This window comes from Acinonyx jubatus, chromosome E4, assembly GCF_027475565.1.
Source record: "Acinonyx jubatus isolate Ajub_Pintada_27869175 chromosome E4, VMU_Ajub_asm_v1.0, whole genome shotgun sequence".
NCBI classification, from domain to species: Eukaryota; Metazoa; Chordata; class Mammalia; order Carnivora; family Felidae; genus Acinonyx; species Acinonyx jubatus.
Window position 1 is genome coordinate 27,482,731 of NC_069395.1, and position 19,113 is coordinate 27,501,843.

Genomic DNA, 19,113 nt, shown 5'->3' on the forward strand with positions numbered 1-19,113 from the left:
GACAGAATCCCAAGCAATCTCCACACCATCAACGCAGAGCCTGACACAGGGCTCGAACTCACGAATCGTGAGATCATGACCTGAGCCAACATCAAGAGTCCAACACTTAACTGACTGAGTCACCCAGGAGCCCATAGAGAATTTGACTTCTAACGAGGGTCACTTTCTTGGCTACTTATGCTGTCAGTTTTAGGGACACCCCATGATTTCCCCACTTACCCTCCTACTACCACATTACATCTCCCCACCTCTGACTGTGTGTCAATATATGTGTTTATACGCACACACACAAACACTCTGTGCTCATCTCAGCATCCCCCAAATCTAAACATTCTGGGAGTGACCAAGGCCATTCTCCAAGTTGGGCTAAGCTATATTTGCTCCCAGAAAACGATAACCTATAAGAATCACCTTGTAGGGCATCCAGCCAGCTCAGTCCATAGAGCATGCAACTCTTGATCTCAGGCTCATGAGTTCAAGCCCCATGTTGGGTGTGGAGCCTACTTAAAATAATAAATAAATAAACATAAAAAGTTTTACACATATATAAAAATTCATATATATACATATATATGTATGTATATGTATGTATGTATATATGTATATACATATATGTATATATGTATATAAGTATGTATATGTATGTATGTATATATATGTATATACATATATGTATATATGTATATATGTATATATGTATGTATGTATATATATGTATATATATATATATATATATATATATATATATATGAATTACTTGTTTGGGGAGAAAAAGGAACAGGTCTCTTAATATCATGGTGGCACCAAAAGCATCATAGAGTCTTCTCTCCCTGCCCCTCATTCCCTGACATCTATCTCCCCATGTCACTCAGGCTGGAATGGAACAGCTTCACAACTTTAATTTTTCACATCCTTAGTGATTTATCTCCAACTCTGAGCTGCTTCCATATCTTTGGGATTTTCCTCCCAGAGGTAAATATGCCTGATTATGAGACCGCCAACCTGATTAGCTTTCACCACCAGCCTTACACAGCTCACATCGTACCCCATACTTTTGAATATCTCCTGATTCACCTGCCCTTCCAAGAGATGGACCAGCAAGGCAAAGCTGGTACAGTATTGAGGCATTCCCTCGGGGTCATAGCCCAGCTCCACTTGCCCCTTCTCTAGGGCATGCTTTCCATCCACAATGGTGCCTGTCAACACTTGCACTCTGCTCAAGTTCGCTGGATGCTTCAAAATGACTGTCAGGTGGTTCCCTGCACTAACATTTTGGGTCCAGAAGAATGACTCATCCAGAGTGTAGGCCTTCCAGGGGAAATGAACATCAAAAACCTTCATATCTGTGAAAATGGCTGCGGGTGGGTTGTCAGGACCATAGGGGTTCTTTTTCTGGACTGGCGTGGCCTTCTGACTGTCATTGGAGGTATAGTAGGAGAACCTGTGGTAGAAAAGGAATGGTCTGCAGAGGATTGGGTTTTTCTGAGCTAGGAGGGTACGGAAGTGGGGGATCAGTCTGTCAAGGGGCTTTTCCTTGTAGAAGAGGAGGAGGAAATGAGCCAGGAGTGGGAGGTCCCTGCTGTGGAAGAGTTTGCCGAGGAAGCCCATATTAGAGAACTCCAGTAGCACCCATGGGTTGGACCTCATTGTGTCCACCTTCCAATGAATGTGGGTGATAAAGTTGGGGGCACAAAGGACATTGTCCTCCAGTAACAGGAAGTATTCAGAGAGCTTTGCGGCAAAGCTCATGAGGAAGGCATGATCTCTATTCCGCTTGGAGTAGAATTCCCCACGGTGGGCCTCCTTCCTCGTGTCATCCGTGGTGCGGTAGGCATCAGATGGAGCATGAATCAGTAGCAGCTTCCCTGACAAGATCTGTGGGCTGAAGAGGGTTGAAATATGGGCAATGGTTTCTCTGAGCCCGGTGAGGTCAGAATGTGCCAGATGAACCAGTACTGTGAGACGTTTCTGCTCGATCTTAGAGGAAGCACAGAACAGAGAGACCAGGGTGTACAAGAGGCCGCTTTGATCTGGTCGTGGCACTGAGGAGATCCCCACTGTCAGCCACGCTAAGGAGAGGCAAAATAGGGACAATTGTCAGAGTACGTCGGGTTTGGTAGTGAAGGTAGTCAAAGGGTTAAGGGTTGGGATGCTCTCTGGGACCTTTTCTGTTCCTTTCTTCCCTCTTCTAGTTCCCATCTGTGCTCTCTTTTGGTAGAGGGGGTGTTTAGATCATTGCTGCTCAGAATATGGTCCTTAGTCCAACAACATCAATCTTATCTGGAAGCTTATTGGAAAAGCAGAATCTGGGTTCCTAGATAAACTGCCTTTTAACAGTATCACCAAGTACCTTCAATGCACATTAAAGTCTGAGAAGCACTAAACTAGGTGATGCTGAGTCCCTGTGGGTCCCTTTGAGTCGTCTTTGAGCCAGAATTTTGTAGCACATGGTTTAAGTGCTCAGGAGTATTAGCTAACATTATAGTTACTATAATTCTTTTTGTTTTACAGTTCATCTTCCCAAAGCTCAGCTTTAGGTGAAAGGAAAAGCTCTTCCCCAAAAGTCAAGAGCCCTACGTTCTTGTCCCAGTTCCACCACTGACTGTGTGACCTCGAGCAAGTCCCTTCACTCCTGAGCTTAGGTCCTGATTCACAAAACTGAGGGATTTGGACTATGGCTCTAAGGCCCCTTCTAATCCAAATGTTCTCTAATCCGGTGATTCTGCCTTCCTGTAACAATGATCTTTTCCCTCCTTCTTCCTCATTCCTGAACTGTCTGCCAGATTCCAATATTCCTGGGAGCAGTCCTGCCTTTTTTCCTCTCCCTTCTTCTTTCCTTCCTAGCTACCTTCTCTTGATGTCCCTACTTCCCTCAGGGTACCCCACTCCCCTCCTTGGAACTCACTCTTTCTTCTCTGCTGAATTGTCTTAATATACTGGAAGGTATGATTCTGCCAGCCTTCCAGCAGTCTCACATCTTTTCTTTTGCCATAACTGTCCTCCTAGATCATTGGCAAAAAGCAAAACATGTACCTCCTTTCATAAAAAGAAGAGTGTTTAGCCCCCTAGAGGATTCTCATAAGCTTTTCCAGGAAAGAGGAACTCTCCCTAGAGTGAGCCCAGCACATTCTCGGGATGCCTGACCACTGGCCAAAGCAATGAGGGCTCGAGCACTATTTGCTCTCTTCCTTACCTTAACAAATATTGGGGTTGGGGGAGCAGCTTCTTTATGGACCGATGGGTCCAGGTTCATATCCCAACTCCCTTTGGAGCTTCCTGCTCGCAGGTGCAAGGGAGCAGGTGCTTTGAGAATCTACCTGTCCACACCATTCCCTCCCTACATCCTCAATTCCCACACTGAGAGCAAGGGTTGCTACTTGGCCTTTGAAAGCCATCACGTTTTGAACATCTTCAGTTTCCCTGGGGGTTTTCAAAGTGATGAGGAGCCACAGGAATCCAATGCCCACTGAGGTTATGATGCCGCGCCTGATGGAACACCGCATGGTGTCTGATGGGATACGGTTCCTATAGCAAAAAGTCAACATGTAAAGCAGCTGGGGACTCTCCCCATCCATCCATCCATCCATCCATCCATCCATGCCTAGAACTTCTCCTTTGTCTCCTGGAAGTTTTCCCCTTCACAATCCCCCATATTCTATCCTTCCTCTTCATCATTGTTAACTTATTTCCAAAGCCTGCCTTCTTATCTGAGTTGGGGACCTGATGGAATATAGCCTTATTCCCTGACCTAAAGAAGGAAGGTCACCTGTCCTGTGGCCTTTGTTGCTTTCTCTTTATAGGTTTTTTTGGAGATTCAACTTTCCCAAAGTTTTCCCTTTTCGAAATGATGAAGGTCAGCTGGGGCTTCAGTGATGAGGCTCCTTTATCTTAGGAAACAGATGGCCACCACCTACCCTTGCTTTTTTAAACAAAAGTCAGTTTATTAAAATAGCTGAACTTGGGGTGTCTGGGTGCCTCAGTCGGTTAAGCATCCAACTCTTGATTTCGGCTCAGATCATGATCGAGCCCTGCACTGGGCTCTGCACTGACATTGTGGAGCCTGCTTGGGTTTCTCTCTTTCCTTCTCTCTCTGCCCCTCCCCTGCTCGTTCGCTCTCTCAAAACAAATAAAATAACTGAACTTAAGGTATTGCTAAATACTAAGCAATGTGGTGCCTTTATTACTCTTTAATAAAGGATATCCTTAATTTATTCCAACCTTTAATCTCATTCACATACCTTGATCAGAACATGAATCTGTTAACTTAGAATGAAAAAAAATCCTTTCATGAATGTTGAGCTTTGACTTCAGGCTTATTCAGCCTCAAAAGCACTTGTCTACTGCTCTCTTCCTCTGTTAGTGCCTTTTCTCCGGTGAGAATGTATTTCCCTGGTTGTTTCTAAATGATCAAAGGAAAGGTTTTAATATGCCTCGTCACCTGCTCTTGATTCTGTCCCCTTATACAGTCAGTACACAAAAGAAAAGAAATTGCAGTTGATAATTTCTGTGCTCCTGAGGCTATAATATTCTCCAATCTCCCTGTTTTCTGGATCCTGCCAGTGCAGCATTTTGATAAAGGTTAATACCCTTCTCTCCCTTAGCCATTTAGCTTCTTGATAAGAATTATAAACATAAAACTTATACATGGTAGGAAAGCTTCACAGAGTAAACTTTTCTTACCTGGTTTCCTTAAGTCAGGACTTTGAGTCACTTAGGTGATTCAGATACAAAGCACTTGATGTCATGGAGATGGGCTTTTTTTCTCTAGGACAAAAATACAAGGATACATACCTTGATTAAAAAGGCTCTACAATGACAGCTGAAGGAGTTCACTGCCACAGCCATAGCTCAGTTCTCCTCTGCACCTCCTGTGTCATTTACCAGTCACAGCCAGAGTACTGCCCTCGTTTAGCCCCGTGAGTCCCACAGACTTCTGGGAGAGGCAGGAGAGAGAGAAAAAGAGGAGCTGGGGTGCGGAGCGCCAGTCACTCAGGTGTAATGACAGAGAAGGTGAGGCCAGGCAGAGCAACCTGAGGCCTCTCTAGTGTTCTGGCTTGGAGCTAAGCTCCCTCTGTGATGTTACCCTTGTGTCCTCTCCACCTACTCCCCTACCATTGCAGGGATGCGTGTGCCGGCCTTACAGGGGAGCAGCGTGTGCTTAATTATTGCCAGCTATTATTATTCATTCCAAAGACCACCATCAGCATCTTTTTTTTTTAATTAAAAACAATTGTTCTAATGCTTATTTATTTTTGAGAGAGACAGAGACAGAGCTTGAGCGGGGGAGGGGCAGAGAGAGAGAGGGAGACACAGAATCGGAAGCAGGCTCCAGGCTCCGAGCTGTCAGCACAGAGCCCGACGAGGGGCTCGAACCCACAAACCGTGAGATCATGACCTGAGCCATAGGCGGACGCCCAACCGACTGAACCACCCAGGTGCCCCACCATCAGCATCTTTTAACAGAGAAAAGAGATACGGGGAACTATCAAACCTCCCCTCCACCATGCCCTCCACTTCCCTGAACCTCAACTCCACACTCTCCTCCTCAGGGAGTTGTGCCCTGACTCCCACTCCCCCTCACCGGCTCAGGGTGCTGCACCCCTGCAATGACCCTCTTTCTCTTCTGCGTTACCCTCTACTCCCTCTCTGCTGGACCATTCCCATCATCTTGACCAGGAGCTCTACTATCTCCCAATGGGAAAAAAAAAAAAAAAGCAAAATTCCTCTCTAAATTCATGTTCTGTCCAAATTCTGCCCACTCCTCTGGAACCCCAACACAGCACAACTCCTTGAGAGCATTGCCTTTATTATTTAGCCCCACTTCATTTCACGTTTTCTCTCATCTTACTCAACCTCTCTGCAACTTTTGACATGGTTGACTACTTCCTCCTTGAAATGCTTTCTTCCCTAACATCATTCTTGCCCACACTGACCATTCTGTTTCTTTCCTGGCTCATCCTCTTCCCAACCTGTAAATGGAGGAGGATCCTAGGACTCAGTCCTTGGCTCTCTTCCTATATGCTCTCCTTGGGTGATCTTACCCAGTCCCATGGTTTTAAGTACTATATATTATACATGCATGTGTGTGTATAACTATCTTCATATATACAATATATGTGTGCGTGTGAGTGTGTGTGTGTGTATACATTATTCCATATCTGTAGGCTTTTACATATATAAGCTTGTGGGCATATACATAGATATACACACACGCTGATGACCCAGGGCAGATCTTGTCTGCAGCCCTGACTCCTGTCCTGAGCTCCAGGTTACTCGACTATTGAACATCTCCATTTGGATGAATAAAAGGTATTTCAGCTTTAACAGAGTCAAAACAGAAACATAGATCTTCATATATCCCCAATCTTTCTTTTAAATAAGTCTTTAAAGTTTGCTTATTTATTATTGAGAGAGAGCACAAGTTGGGGAGAGGCAGAGAGAGAGGAAGACCCAGAATCCCAAGCAGGCTCCAGGCTCTGAGCTGTCAGCACAGAGCCTGACGCGGGGCTTGAACCCACAGACCGCAAGAACATGACCTGAGCTGAAGTCAGACACTTAACAGCCTGAACCACCCAGGCGCCCCCCTATATCCCCAATCTTTTCCTCCACAAGCTTTCCCATCTCCCTAAATAGCACCACCATTTGCCCATTTACTCAGGGGAAAAATCTAGAAGCCATCCTCGGTGCCTCTCTCCCTTGAACACTCTACGTTCAATCTAATCAGTCCTGTTACCGTTTCCTCCAAAATGCATCCACAGCATGACCTTTTCGCACAACCTCTACCACTACCACATGAGTCGGGGCCACAGTCGTCTCCTGCCTGGATTATTGCAAACACCTTCTAATTGGTTCCTCACCTCCGCCCTCATTCTCCTGTCATCTATTCTCCACATGGCAGTGAGAGAGACCTTTTAAAATTGCAAATCAAATGCTATCCCTCCCTGGCCTACAATTCTCCAATGACTTGTGGCTGAAAGATGAAACCCAAACTCCTGACCATGGCCTACAAGATCCTGTCTGATCTAGCCCTTTGCCTGCCTCTTTGACTTCATCTCCCCCGACCCATTGGCTTTCTTGTGGGGAGGAGCATCATCCCTTGGACATTTCAAGCTCTTTGCAGACTCAGGTCTCCATATATGGTACTCCTCTTCTTGGAACTATCCTCTGTAGAGGTCCCAAGAGCCATCTTCTTCCCAACATTCAAATGTGAGCCCAGATGCTCTCCCTGCCTGCAGTCACTGTGCCTAAAGTAGCCACTCACCACGCCTCCCACCCAGCCTCCCATCACTCCATCACATATCCTGTTTTCCTTAGCATTGATTTCTACCAGAAACCATCTTACCTGTATGTGTTTATTGTCTGTCTCTATCCACTAGACTAGAATATAAGTCCTTGAAAGGCGGGCACTTCGTTTTATTCAATGCTATGTCTACAGCATTTTGCATAGTAATTGGCCCAGAGAACATGCTCAACGAGTATTTATAAACTCACTAATTGTCAGGCATTATGTGACAACGGTGAGTGACCATGTATTTCTTCAACAAACACTGTGCTAGGTGTCAGGGACACCACAGTGCCAGGACTGTGCGGTGTAACAGGGGAGGGCGATATGTGGGTGATGGTTAAGAGCACAGATTCTGGACTCAGACAGCCTGGGCAGAACCTGGTTCTGCTAAACTTCTTGGCTATGTGACCTTGGCTAAGTGACTCAGCCTCTCTGAATCCCAGTCATTCATCTAGAAAATGAAGATAAAAATGATGCCTATTCTCAAGGGTTCTTAAGAAGATTTTAAGAGATCATTCACACAAAAATGCGTAGCACATGGCAAACATTCAATAAATGTTAGATTTTTTATTATAAGGAACAAGTATCGTTTTCAACCATGATGGCACTGTCTTCTTTTCCCTCGTATCTGGGAGGTCCGCCTTTAATTCCTAAGCCTTCACCCCAATTTTACTTTTAGATTCTTACACTGATGCACAGCACTTTGAGAACCTTTCCATAGCTTGTCATTTGATTTCCGCCTCTCTGAGGGCTTTAGAGGAGGCAAAAAGTTGAGGGAGGGAGGAAATATTAAAAAGCAAGGACACCCCCCAGGTCCCTCATCAACATTGCAGTTATGGGTTGGCCATCTATGACACTGTGCTTGTTGCTATCGTATGTCCTGGGTGTGGGCTCCAGACTTTGCTGGAAGTCAGAGTTCTCCTTTAAGCCCAGGAGGCTGAACCTGACCCACAGGGTAGGGATGGAGCAGGAGCCCACCTCCATTCCAGCATTTCTCTCTGGGTGCCTCAGCTAGTGCTCCCTTGGCAACCATTGTTCTTTCTGAAGGTCTGAAGTGCATCATCCCCCTAGCCTCTCCAGAGCAGGTGGCTCCACACAGAACATGGTCTGATCACAAGCTTATTTGATTGGCTCACACACTTTTTTAAAAAAAAATTTGTTTGAAGATTGAATATGTAGAAACTAGGGGAATTTGGGGTGCCTGGGTGGCTTAGTTGGTTAAGCATCCAACTTTGGCTCAGGTCGTGATCTCACGGTTTGCGGTTCGAGCCCTCCGTCGGGCTCTGTGCTGACAGCTCAGAGCCTGGAGCCTGGAGCTTCAGATTCTGTGTGTGTGTGTCTCTCTCTCTGTCCCTCTCCTGCTTGTGCTCTGTCTCTGTCTCTCAAAAAAGTGAATAAACATTATATGCTAACTAATGTGGATGTAAATTAAAAAAAATAAAATTTAAAAAATGAATAAACGTTAAAAAAATTAAAAATTAAGGGAGCTTGTATAAAAACCTAGACTTTTGGCCTCTCTTGAAAAATTGCAACTTGCTGCCACCCTGGCCTGACTAGTGACGGCCCTGGTAGCCGGACGTGTATTCTCAGTTTCCTACTCTACCTGGCTGACTTTCCTCATTTACCTTGCCCCCTGTAGGCATTTGAGTCTTTGGCCACTGCTCCAAGTCAGGTCTTGGGAAACTGAAAGACCATGCTAGATCCTGGTTTTATACCAGGCACCTGTCTGGGATAAGGTGCTAAAAATATAAGGCACAAAGTGATCCCTGGGGTTCAAGTGCTGTGGTCAGGGGTAGGAGGAAAATGAATCGATTGCAATGAAAAACGGACGGAAGAGAAACGAGCTGATGACTGATTTTGTATATGATGTGGTCCATATCCTGGAGGACTTACAGAAGACATGAGGGGGGAGGGGCAGTGGCCAAAATGTAAGATTATACGGGTACCAGTAGAGAAAACTCACTGCTTGGTCTAGATCATCTTGAAAGCTGCCCACTCAGCAGGAAAAACTAGCTACAGAGCAGCATTTTTCAAACTGAGGCCGCAATCCGTTCATGGGTTATAAAACCAGCTTCATGGGTCTCGATCAGCATGTTTGTATATCAGTGTGTAAGGGCCAGTACTGTTTTGTGAAACTTTTGTGAAACTCTTGGTATATAAACAAAAGTACTGGAGCTCACAGTCAAGAAGTGTGAAGCCACTGAGGCTTAGGGGAGAGAATGGATACATGTTGGCAGGTTAAGGGGCAGCGGGTGTGAGATTCTGAGCTTTAGAGAAATCACCTTGATGTTTGGGGACGATCAAAGGCTTTAGGATCATCATTCTAGTCCTAACGCTGTTATTATTTGTGTGGCTTTGGCTAATTAACCTTTCCGAGTCTCAATTTCTCCATCTGAAAAGCGATGACACTGAAACCCCCCTACCTCACAGTGTTGATACGTCTGAGACTACGTACCCCCAGCCACTGGCCCTGTCTTATTCATGTTAGAACAGTATTTCAGGTTGTTCATATATCACCCCTTCCTTCCAGAGGAGAGAAGAAAGAATTACCATTTAGCGTTTAGTGTGTCTGACCCTGTGTTGGCCACTCAACCGGATTTGGTCAACACTGAATTTCAAATGAGCGTAGGAGATTCGGTAGTGCTTCCAGAAGTTCTGACATAATTAGTGTAGAAGCCATTTTCTTTGTGTTGGAAGACTTTCATCGTGGACACAGAGAATTCCAAACATTCCAACTATCCAAGGCCATAGGGCATGCTGCGAGGGGTGCCCCAGTCCAGAGACCTTAGTTGGGGTGGTGGCGCCCCAGGATGAACAGGGAACGTGAATTTCCCTCTGCCTCTCAGCTTCTCTGCACAAGGTTGCTCTGAGAAAGAGTCTAGGGCCTCTAAAGTGGTCCAACCAGAAGGGGAGGAAACACCCTGAAGCCCTGTGTGGGTAACTCTGCCCATCCCCACCCCATGGGCAGGGAGGGCCACACACCGTGGGAACTGCCCCACTTGCCAGTGTCTGTTGGAGGCTCCCTGGGGACGGGGCCCAGGCAAGGGCCTAGCTCCTGGGCCCCACACCCTTCACACCCAGGTCAACCAAAGCGCTGAACCCTGGATCCCCTTGGTATGAGTCAGCAGAGAAGGGATCCCAGAACTGGGGAGGAAGAAAACATGGGAAGGAGGAGAAGATGGGGATTTAGTTATCAGGTGTCTCCCCAGGATCCAGACCCAACTTCCCAGGGACAGAAGCCCAGAGATGAGACCCTTGTCGTGGGATGAGCTGATCTGAAAAGACAGTCCCCACAGCTGGGGGTAGGGCAGAATAGGGAACACAGAAGTCCCACACAAGAGACAAGTCTAGCAGAGGAGGAGGGTTTGCTGGTTCCTGGGAAACGAGCATGGCAGGGAATGGGGGAAGATGGGTTTATCCCACTATGTGGGCTCCCCCATCCCCCACATACTGATCTATTGTGAGATCTCTTCCTGCTTCACCTGAGCAACCAGATGCTTCTCCTGTCCTGTCCAAAGCTCCATCCTCAGCCAGTAGGAGCTACAGACACTCAAGGCCACTTCCCTTCCCCTTGAACAAATATTTGTGAAGTTTCTACCACGTGCCTGGTGCCAGGGCTAGAGACCATTACTGCTTCCCTCCAGCGGCTCCAATCCGGAGGAGAGGCGGGTGTAAGGGAAGAGGGCAGTGTTAAAAAGACAAATCCCAAGTTATGATTGCAGTAACAGAGAGTAGTAACGAGACGCTGTGGGAGTACACGAAATAAATAAAACAGGGAGGCCAAACAGGCTGCAGCTCATCTCGAGATCTCATGGATTGTGGGTTTCCACAGGGGACATCTGACACCAAACATTCCAGGACACCAAAAGTGGTGGGGGAGAGAGAAGATGGCATTGAATCGGGGGAGCTGAGACAAACTGTGAAGAGTCTGAGGAAAGGCCCGTGCACTGGGGAAACTGGGGGGAAGAGAGAAAGAGAGGAGAGGATCAGCAGGGCTGGGAAGGGAAGGGTGGTGTGAGAAGGGGTGCAGTGTTTGGAGGGCGCAGACACTGGGGGTTCGGGGCGGAAGGCAGGCGCACCGCAGACACCGAGAGCCCGGGAGAGTGGTCGGAGGCCGCGGGCTACGGAGGGGGTGGAGAGCGGCCCCTACACGTGCGCTACGTGCTGCGCGGGCCACCGCCCCCTCCCAGGCTGCTGGGGAGCCGGGCCGGCCCTCCGTCCCGGAGCCCCGTCCCCCGGGAGAGCGCGGGGGACTGGCGGCTGGAGGTGGGAGGGGAAGGGAGAAAGTCGCTCCCCTAGTTCGCAGCCCTGGAGCGTGGTCGTCCCGTCGCCGAGACCGGAAGAAACGCGGGGAGCGCCTCATCACCAGGCTGGCGGATCTAGGGGCGAAGGCTGCAGATCTGGGGCGCAGGCCGGGGGCGGGGCGGGCTCGCGGAATGAGGCCTGCGGACGGAGGGGGCGGATGAGGAGGGAGCCCCCTGAGGACGTGTCCAAAGGATCTGGGGCAGCACAAATAGGGGTAGTTTGGGGGACGGCGGCCCGGGTGGGGCGGAGTGTTGTCCAAGAGTAAGGAGGGGGTTCCTGGAGACGTGGCACTCGGAGCGGGGCTTGGTTCCGCTCCGGCTGCCTGGGCTCCAACCCCGCTCTCCCCGAGCAAGCCAAACCGGACCCCGCCCAGGCCTCGCTCCCAAGGCCTCCGGGAGACCCAGCCCCGGGACCTCCGAGCCGGGGTTGCCCAGGTCCGGCCTCTGGGGCGTCCGGCCAGCCCCAGACGAGACAATGCGGCCCCGGCCCCGCCCCCGGAGGCTGATGCGGCCCTGGCCTTGGCCAATCACTGCCTGTGGCTAGGCTCTTTAAAAAAAGAAGAGCCGGCCGCGGTGTGGCTGTCAGCTGGGGAGGGATCCCTCCGCCCATGTAAACACACATCATAAAGGGCAAGGGAAGCGTCTTCTGCGGGGCGGGGGGAGTTGTCGCCTTCCCGGAGAGCCCTCTGGGTCCCTAGGTTCCCCTGACTACCCTGGCAACCGCCCCCTCCCTCAACGTCACATCGGGTCCTCGGGGAGCCAAACAGCTGCTGCCAGATCTGGGAGCAACAAAATCTCATCACTTAGGGTCAATACCGGAAATGGAGAGAGCTTGGGAGTTGGGAGCGTGAGGGAGTTCTAGTACACGGCTGAGGATTGGGAAAGATTATCCCAGGCTCATTCTTCCTGTGCACCTCAGTTAATAGTCATTACTGATACAAGTCTAGAATTTTTCTCAAAGTTATACTTATCCGGCTTGAAGGATGCCAATGTTAAGTGTGAAAATAGTCTTAACGTTCTCCCAGGAAAGAGCACATGACAGGAAATCAACTGCAGCAAAACCCTCAAAAGCAAATACACCCATGGCAAAGAGCAGCAATGATTCTTCTCCCCAACATTTTATTATGGAAGAATTTAAAATATTCAGCAAAGTTAAAAAAATTTTGCAGCAAATTCCTCTACACCCACCACTTAGGTTCTACCATTGACATTTTATTATAATTTTATCTCATCTCTATCTTACATTGATGACTTTTTCTCTAGTAGGATGCCAGCTGCCCCTTGGCTTAAGTCTCCGTTGCAGTGGGGAGCAAAAAAGGTTTATGTAGGTCCGAAGCCCTAGAGAGCCAAGAAAAGGAGTACCTTCTGCAAGGCCCTTTTTAAACAAACAGTTTAAACATGGGGCCCCAAAACATGGGGCCAAGTATCTCTGGGAAGAGTTTGTTGAAGAGGAGGCTTCTCTCCTCCCCACTTTTTAACTTGAAGAACCCTTAAGGATAAGAGAGACTTCTTTCATCTGGGTGAATCTGAAAACAGAGCTAGGACGCTGTTGGTCCAAATGATACTTCCATGGGTTTGGCTGCTTTCTGGATGAAAGAGATCTTTTTAGTGTTGAGGTCCTACTTGTTAAATTTCCTCTCTCCCCTTTCCTGGGCAGGACACTAGGCACTCACCCTACATACACACACCCCACTCATGCCTCAAAAATGTTCTTAACTTTTAAAATTACTTAACCTCTCTGTGCCTCCATTGCTTGCTCTGCAAAATAGGGGTAATAGTAGTACCTACCCAACGGGATGGTTGTGTAGATTCAATGAGCTAATACACAAATACACGCAAAGCATTTACAACAATGCTTTCACACAGTATTAGATTAGCATTAGATAATTAATAGCTATCAGTCATATGCTAATAACTCTAGATTTACATCTCTATTTCTGATCTCTCCCCTTCGGATTTATACTATTCAGCCTGTTGGATATTTCCAACTGTACCGAAGAAGACACGTCAAACTCAACATATCCAGAAGTGAACACATGATCTCCCTCCTCATACCTCCTCATTTATATAATCTAGGGAAATCCATTGGCAATGCCCGTGCACCAGCAACCATTCAGGCATGTACCTAGACACCTGAATCAACCTGGATACCTTAGTGTCCTTCCCCAATTTATCACTATGTCCTAATTTTATCTCCTAAATTTGCATGCATTCTTCCGAATGAATAGCACTGCTGCCTTAATTTAGGCACCATAGTTTCTCAACTGGATTGTTTTTAAAGTCTTTGGCTTCTCTCACGCTCAACCTTGCCATTATTTTGCTCCCGGACCACTCTTTTCTCTGTAACACCTCTCATTCCAAAAGATAGAGTCTCTATCACTTGTTAGCTGTGTGAATTTGGGCAAATTGCTTAAACAACCTGTGCCTCACTGTCCTTATTTGTAAAATGGAAGTAAGAGTACCTGCCTCAAAGGGTTGTTGTGTAGATTAAATGATTAATTATGCAAAGCACTTAGAACAGTGCCCAGGATATGCAAGTGCTCAAGAGTGTTAGCTTATTATTAACATTATAACTAGTGTTTTCTCACCTCCATTTTGTTCTTACTTTCAAGCCGGTTCCCCTACTAGAAAATCCTTCCCCATTATGCCAAATACCTTCGGCCCCTCCTCAGGTTTTACTAAGTGTATATACTTCTGTCATGGCACCTACCACAGTGTACTGACATGACTGATATAATCCATTTATGTGTCCGATCTTCTCCACCAGAGTATTAACTTCTTGAGGGAAGGGACTCTGGCACGTAGTAAATGGTCAATAAATGTTAGCTCCACTGGACCCTAAGGATCAACTTCATCCCGAGGCCGAAGGCCCGGGCCCCGCCCGATTCGGGGGCGGGGCCGGGAGCTCGGCGCGGGGTGGGGGTGGGTGGGGGTGGGGGTGGGACTCTTTTTCCTCGCCGTGGCGGCGGAGGCGCACGGCGTGGGTTAGCGGCAAGACGTCGTCGGAGGAAGGCTGAAAAAGCCCAAGGTGCTGCCGTTGCTAGTACAAGTCGGACTTGCCGTTGCCGGAGTCGCGTCTGCACCCGTCTCGGACCCAGCGCAGCCCGCCGCCGCGGTTCCAGAGCCCACCCTGCCCTCGCCCGTGCCCGACCCGCGGTGATGGAGCCGGCCACCGCGCTGCCCCCGGGCCCGCGCCCGGCGCTGCCCCTCGGGGGCCCGGGCCCGCTGGGCGAGTTCCTGCCTCCCCCCGAGTGCCCAGTCTTCGAGCCCAGCTGGGAAGAGTTCGCGGACCCCTTCGCTTTCATCCACAAGATCCGGCCCATAGCCGAGCAGACTGGGATCTGTAAGGTGCGGCCGCCGCCGGTGAGTCACGCCGGCACCCCGGATCCTGCTCGCGGCTGGGGGAGGGAGGTAGGACGCGCGGGCCGGGGAGGCCCGAGGCGCGGGGGGCGGGGAGCGGGGGTCGCCCCGGAGGCCGCGTCAAGTTTGGGGCTGCCCCGGGGTCGGAGTTGAGGCCGGGGGAGGAGGACTGGGCTTGTTCAGGGTGGGAGATGGGGAGCGTGGGAGAGCGGGCGGGCGCTTCGGCGGTGCCACCCCGAGGGCCCCGGGCGACGCGCGGCCCGAGCGGACGGGTGTGCGGCCCGGCCGGGGGTTCGGGTTCGGTTCCGGATGGAGTGGCGGCCGGGGTGGGTGAGGGGGTGCTTCCTGCCGGAGGCTGGCGGCGGCGCGGGCGAGGAGGGCGGGCGCCGGGCCCGGCGCTGCTCGGCGGGCCGGGGCTCGCCTCCTCCCCCGGGGTGCGGGGGTGTGTGCTGGGTGGGGGTGGGGGACTTGCGAGTTGTCGTGCGCGGAGGAAAGTTTTCAATATGGCGGCGGGAGCCCCTGGTCCTTTGTGTGGTGGCGGCGTCGGCCCGGAGCGGCCCTCACCTGGGCGCCCCACCCCGCGGGCCGGGGCACCCCCTTGCCCCCCGGGCTCCGGGCTTCCTGCTGTTCCCCGGGCCGGGCTCGAGGAGGGGGCGTCCAGCGCTGCCGGGGGGCGGGGAGGAGCCGCGGGGCCGGCCCCGGAGCCGAGGTGTTGTGGGGGGCGTAAGTGTGTGGGGGGCACTTGGGGGTGGTGGGGGAGCGGGACCGGCGGCGGAGGGTCCGGGGCCCGCCCGGCCGCGCACACACCCGACTTCTGGCCCGGCCGCCCGGCTCCCCGGGGAAGTCTCGGCTGCGCTGGTGGGGTGGGGGGCGAGGCCGTGCGGTAGGGGGACATGTCAGACCAGGAGACCTGCGAAGCCGTAACGCGCACTTCCCGCGCCCCCCCACCCCCACCCCAACCCCCGGAGGCTGAAATGCAGCCCCGCTTCAGCCCTGCGAGCCGTGCCTAAAGCGCCTCGGGCCTGGGGGCTGTGTGTGTGAGGGGTGGGGTGCTGCTGAAGTCATCCCTAACGGCTCCAACGTTGGCTCCAACGTTCGCTGAGGAGAGAGCCTGGCCGGCCCTCCGCTGGCCCCCACGCCCGCCCCCCACCCCCGGCTGGAGCTGGGTGCGCGTCGACACCCCTGTTTTTTTGCCCACCTTGCGGATGGTCGGAGTCCGAGTTGGCCTAAAGGACGGTTGGACGGGCCGGGACCGTTGGGAAGGATGTTTAACTGCCTTTCCTACAGTTTAAGAATCTTCTCTCCACTCTTCCCCGCCCCCCACTCCACCCCCACTTCCACCCCCATTGGAGGAAGATTCCCCCCTCCCATCCCTTTCTTTCTTAAGCTCGCTCTTTGTAATGACATTTGGAGTTGCAGGGGTTCTATATGTAGTCATTAGGGTTTGGAAATCAGTTTTGAGGGAGATCTCTTAATACGTCGTTTCGCCCGTCTCCCTTCCCCCTCCCCCCCCCAAATTAAAACACGGACACCGTACTTTGGTTTTTCTTGGACAAGTTTGAAAATGAAGATGAAATCTATGCGGCAGAAAATAACTGGTCAGCTCGTATGGGGGAAATGTTTGAAAATAGAACCATTTCTCTCAAGTGGACAAGGTTGATTCTTGTTGCTTAAGGGACGTGCATTTCTTCTAGAGTGCAAAGGGGCCTGCAGAAGTTACAGCCGGAGCTGATTAGAGCCAAGGTTTTAATTCTTGAAGAATAGGTCATGTTTCAGACATTTAGCAGTTTAGTTTTATGTCATATGCTAGGAAGGGTGAGTGTGGATGTTGTACATTTGCATTAGTGGGATTTTAGTCAGAAATGAGGCAACTTGGTTAAGTTCTTGGTAACCAAAATGTGTGAAGTCTGGTTCCTGGGAGTGAGAGTTGTCCTCCATGTTGGTATTGTGGTGTACAAGGGCTGGGGTAAACCCTTTATCTTACTTTATTACCCTGTGCCTTTTCTAGGGCCCTTTCCCAAAAAGATAGTGTGGGCTCTGCTTAGGTTTGGCTACCCATTTCCTCATCTTGGCTAGGACAGGAATAGTAAGCTTTACAAAATGTGTGCTCATGTTGCCTTTTCCCATTCTGAATGTCAGACAGACATGATGGCCACCATTTTGTATTGAGAGGAGTACATTCTACTGCCTGAGGAAGGGTGTTAAAGAGGCACAAATAATCTACAAACACAACCAGTGCTCTGTTTTGGAGACCTCCTTTGTGTGAGGGGGGCTTTCTTCGTCCTTTGTTTAACAAAACTCCTGTGCCAAATGGAAAGAGTTTGTTGTTGATATAACCACAAAAAGGGAAATCTTTCCAGAAGTTGTAGCTCTTGAAGAAGGGTCTTGTTGGAACAAAGGTTTCTTAAGAGATGTAAACAGTCTTTGTTTCAGAAACTGTTTTGTTTTAGGAAGCTGTGAACAAGTGGTTTCATATAGTTGAAATAAAGCAACGACAAAAAAATAAGAGGTACGAAATACTGTCCAAGGCCATGGCTGTATAATGCCTGTGTTCTAGATGATTTTTGTTTGCTAATTTTTTGGAATACAAGTGGCTGTGTTAAAATGGAGATTGGGTCTGTTGGTATTTGTCCGTTGGGAGGTTAGGGGAAGAACTGTAAAGCACTTGCATTTCCTTTTGTTCTTATCTTTGTATCTTTAATTAATGGTACTTACATAGTTTCAGTTTATAGCTGCTTTCTGTGAGGGTCCTAAACTGCTTTGCTTTTGAAAACTTGGGGTTCACAGAAATTTGTGAAAATATGGTAAGGTAAATGTGATAAAGGATAATAAATCATGAAGACTGCTAAATACGGAGTTAAAAGTTTAAAGAGGGAAATAAATGTTTTTCAAATTACATTGAGCATGTAGGATAACCAGGCTTGTTTCCTGGGCTTAAAAAAATTTTTTTTAAGTTTACAATTAATCTGACCTCTGGTTTTGCTACCTTTAAAATGCGCATTTTCATTTCCTCTTGATGTACTTAGATGTCTTTTTAAGGACAGATTTTCCGTGCCGCTATGTGGTATTTGGAAATGATTAATTTTAGGAGTGTAACTATTAGGCAAAAAATAGTTGGCTGCTCAGTAAATACTTTTTTGAGTCTCCCAAGTTTGATTGGAATATATTTGATGGCTTTAATAACTTTCTTTGTTGCCCTCAAATGTCTAACATTTGGCCACAGATAGACAGATTCCACAAATTTCTTCTGTGGCAGTGTCCAAAAATCAGGGATTTAAATCAAACCCCAGATGGCACAGTAGACACATTTTTTTCAACTTTAACTTCCTGTGGGTCGTTAGTTTGATCCTTCATTTTATAGCTAAAGTGTAATACTCTCAAATGTTTTAATATAGTCAGCGTCTTTGAGTAGGCCTGCTGGTTCTACCATTAGGAACAGGGTGGAACTTAAATACACATTTCTTTGTATGGTTAGAGGTGTTAATGATACGGAGCTCATTTACTCTCATTCCAGCCTATCAATCTCCTTAATTTTAGGTTTGATTGACTTTGGCCTAACCCTCTCTGTTTTCCCATTTCCTTTGGTGTCACAGTATTTTTCTCTGGTTGGGATTCTTTGGCCACCTTAGACCCGCTTAACATTTGGAGAAAAGGCTTATCAATGGAAACATCCTTGAATGAAGGAAGAACTTATAATGACTACTGAAAAATAACAGCTTTATTTAGATATAATTCATATACCATACAATTCATCAATTTAAAATGTTTTTAGTTGTAGTTTTAAGTAGTTACAGAGTTGTAAAACCATCACCACAATCAATGTTAGGACATTTTCATCACCCCCAAAAGAAACCCTGTACCCACTTGTATCTGCCTTTTAGGACAAACGTAGGACTATACTGCTCATAAGAAAAACTTTTTTCCTCACTTAGTAGGAGGTTGGATTAAGTCCTACAGATGTAGTTCGAAAGTTCCTTAAACAAAGCAAAAACAAACTTCATTAGTTATAGTTTTTGAATGGGCGTTTAGTTAAATTTGATCTTACCAGTGGTAAATTGTAAATTGGTCACACTAGGAGCCACAGACCTATTCACCTAGCTGTAATTTTGTTGACCTAATCAACAAAATTAATAGGCTTTTAGAATAGAATGTGAGCGATATTAC

The 19,113-nt window shown here is 48.6% G+C and overlaps 2 protein-coding genes across 8 annotated transcripts in view; one reads left to right on the forward strand and one right to left on the reverse strand.

The window, feature by feature from the left end:
- Window positions 1-735: 735 nt before the first annotated feature.
- Window positions 736-16,244, reverse strand: LOC113603892 (alpha-1,3-mannosyl-glycoprotein 4-beta-N-acetylglucosaminyltransferase-like protein MGAT4E). 5 transcript variants are annotated; one of them, XM_053209671.1, is made up of 7 exons: window positions 14,300-14,556; window positions 4,882-4,933; window positions 4,681-4,764; window positions 4,239-4,399; window positions 3,378-3,525; window positions 2,906-3,002; window positions 736-2,069 (listed from the first exon to the last, which is right to left on the reverse strand). In XM_053209671.1, exons 5-7 carry the CDS (start codon window positions 3,501-3,503, stop codon window positions 922-924), a joined length of 1,371 nt encoding a protein of 456 aa, XP_053065646.1. In that variant the 5' UTR covers window positions 3,504-3,525; window positions 4,239-4,399; window positions 4,681-4,764; window positions 4,882-4,933; window positions 14,300-14,556; the 3' UTR covers window positions 736-921. The 5 variants fall into 5 exon arrangements, with proteins under 5 accessions (XP_053065646.1, XP_026930527.2, XP_026930526.2 ...); XM_027074726.2 differs by lacking the exons at window positions 4,882-4,933; window positions 14,300-14,556 and adding an exon at window positions 16,148-16,244; XM_027074725.2 differs by lacking the exon at window positions 4,882-4,933.
- Window positions 14,601-19,113, forward strand: part of KDM5B (lysine demethylase 5B) — a 79,657-nt gene continuing 75,144 nt past the window's right edge. The window contains exon 1 of one of the 3 annotated variants that reach the window (XM_053209670.1): window positions 14,601-15,000. In XM_053209670.1, the coding sequence (XP_053065645.1) occupies window positions 14,749-15,000 (252 nt within the window). In that variant the 5' untranslated portion in view covers window positions 14,601-14,748. Of the gene's footprint in view, window positions 15,001-15,243; window positions 15,673-19,113 lie in introns of those variants that run through there. The other 2 variants (XM_027074722.2, XM_053209669.1) reach the window with 2 other exon arrangements.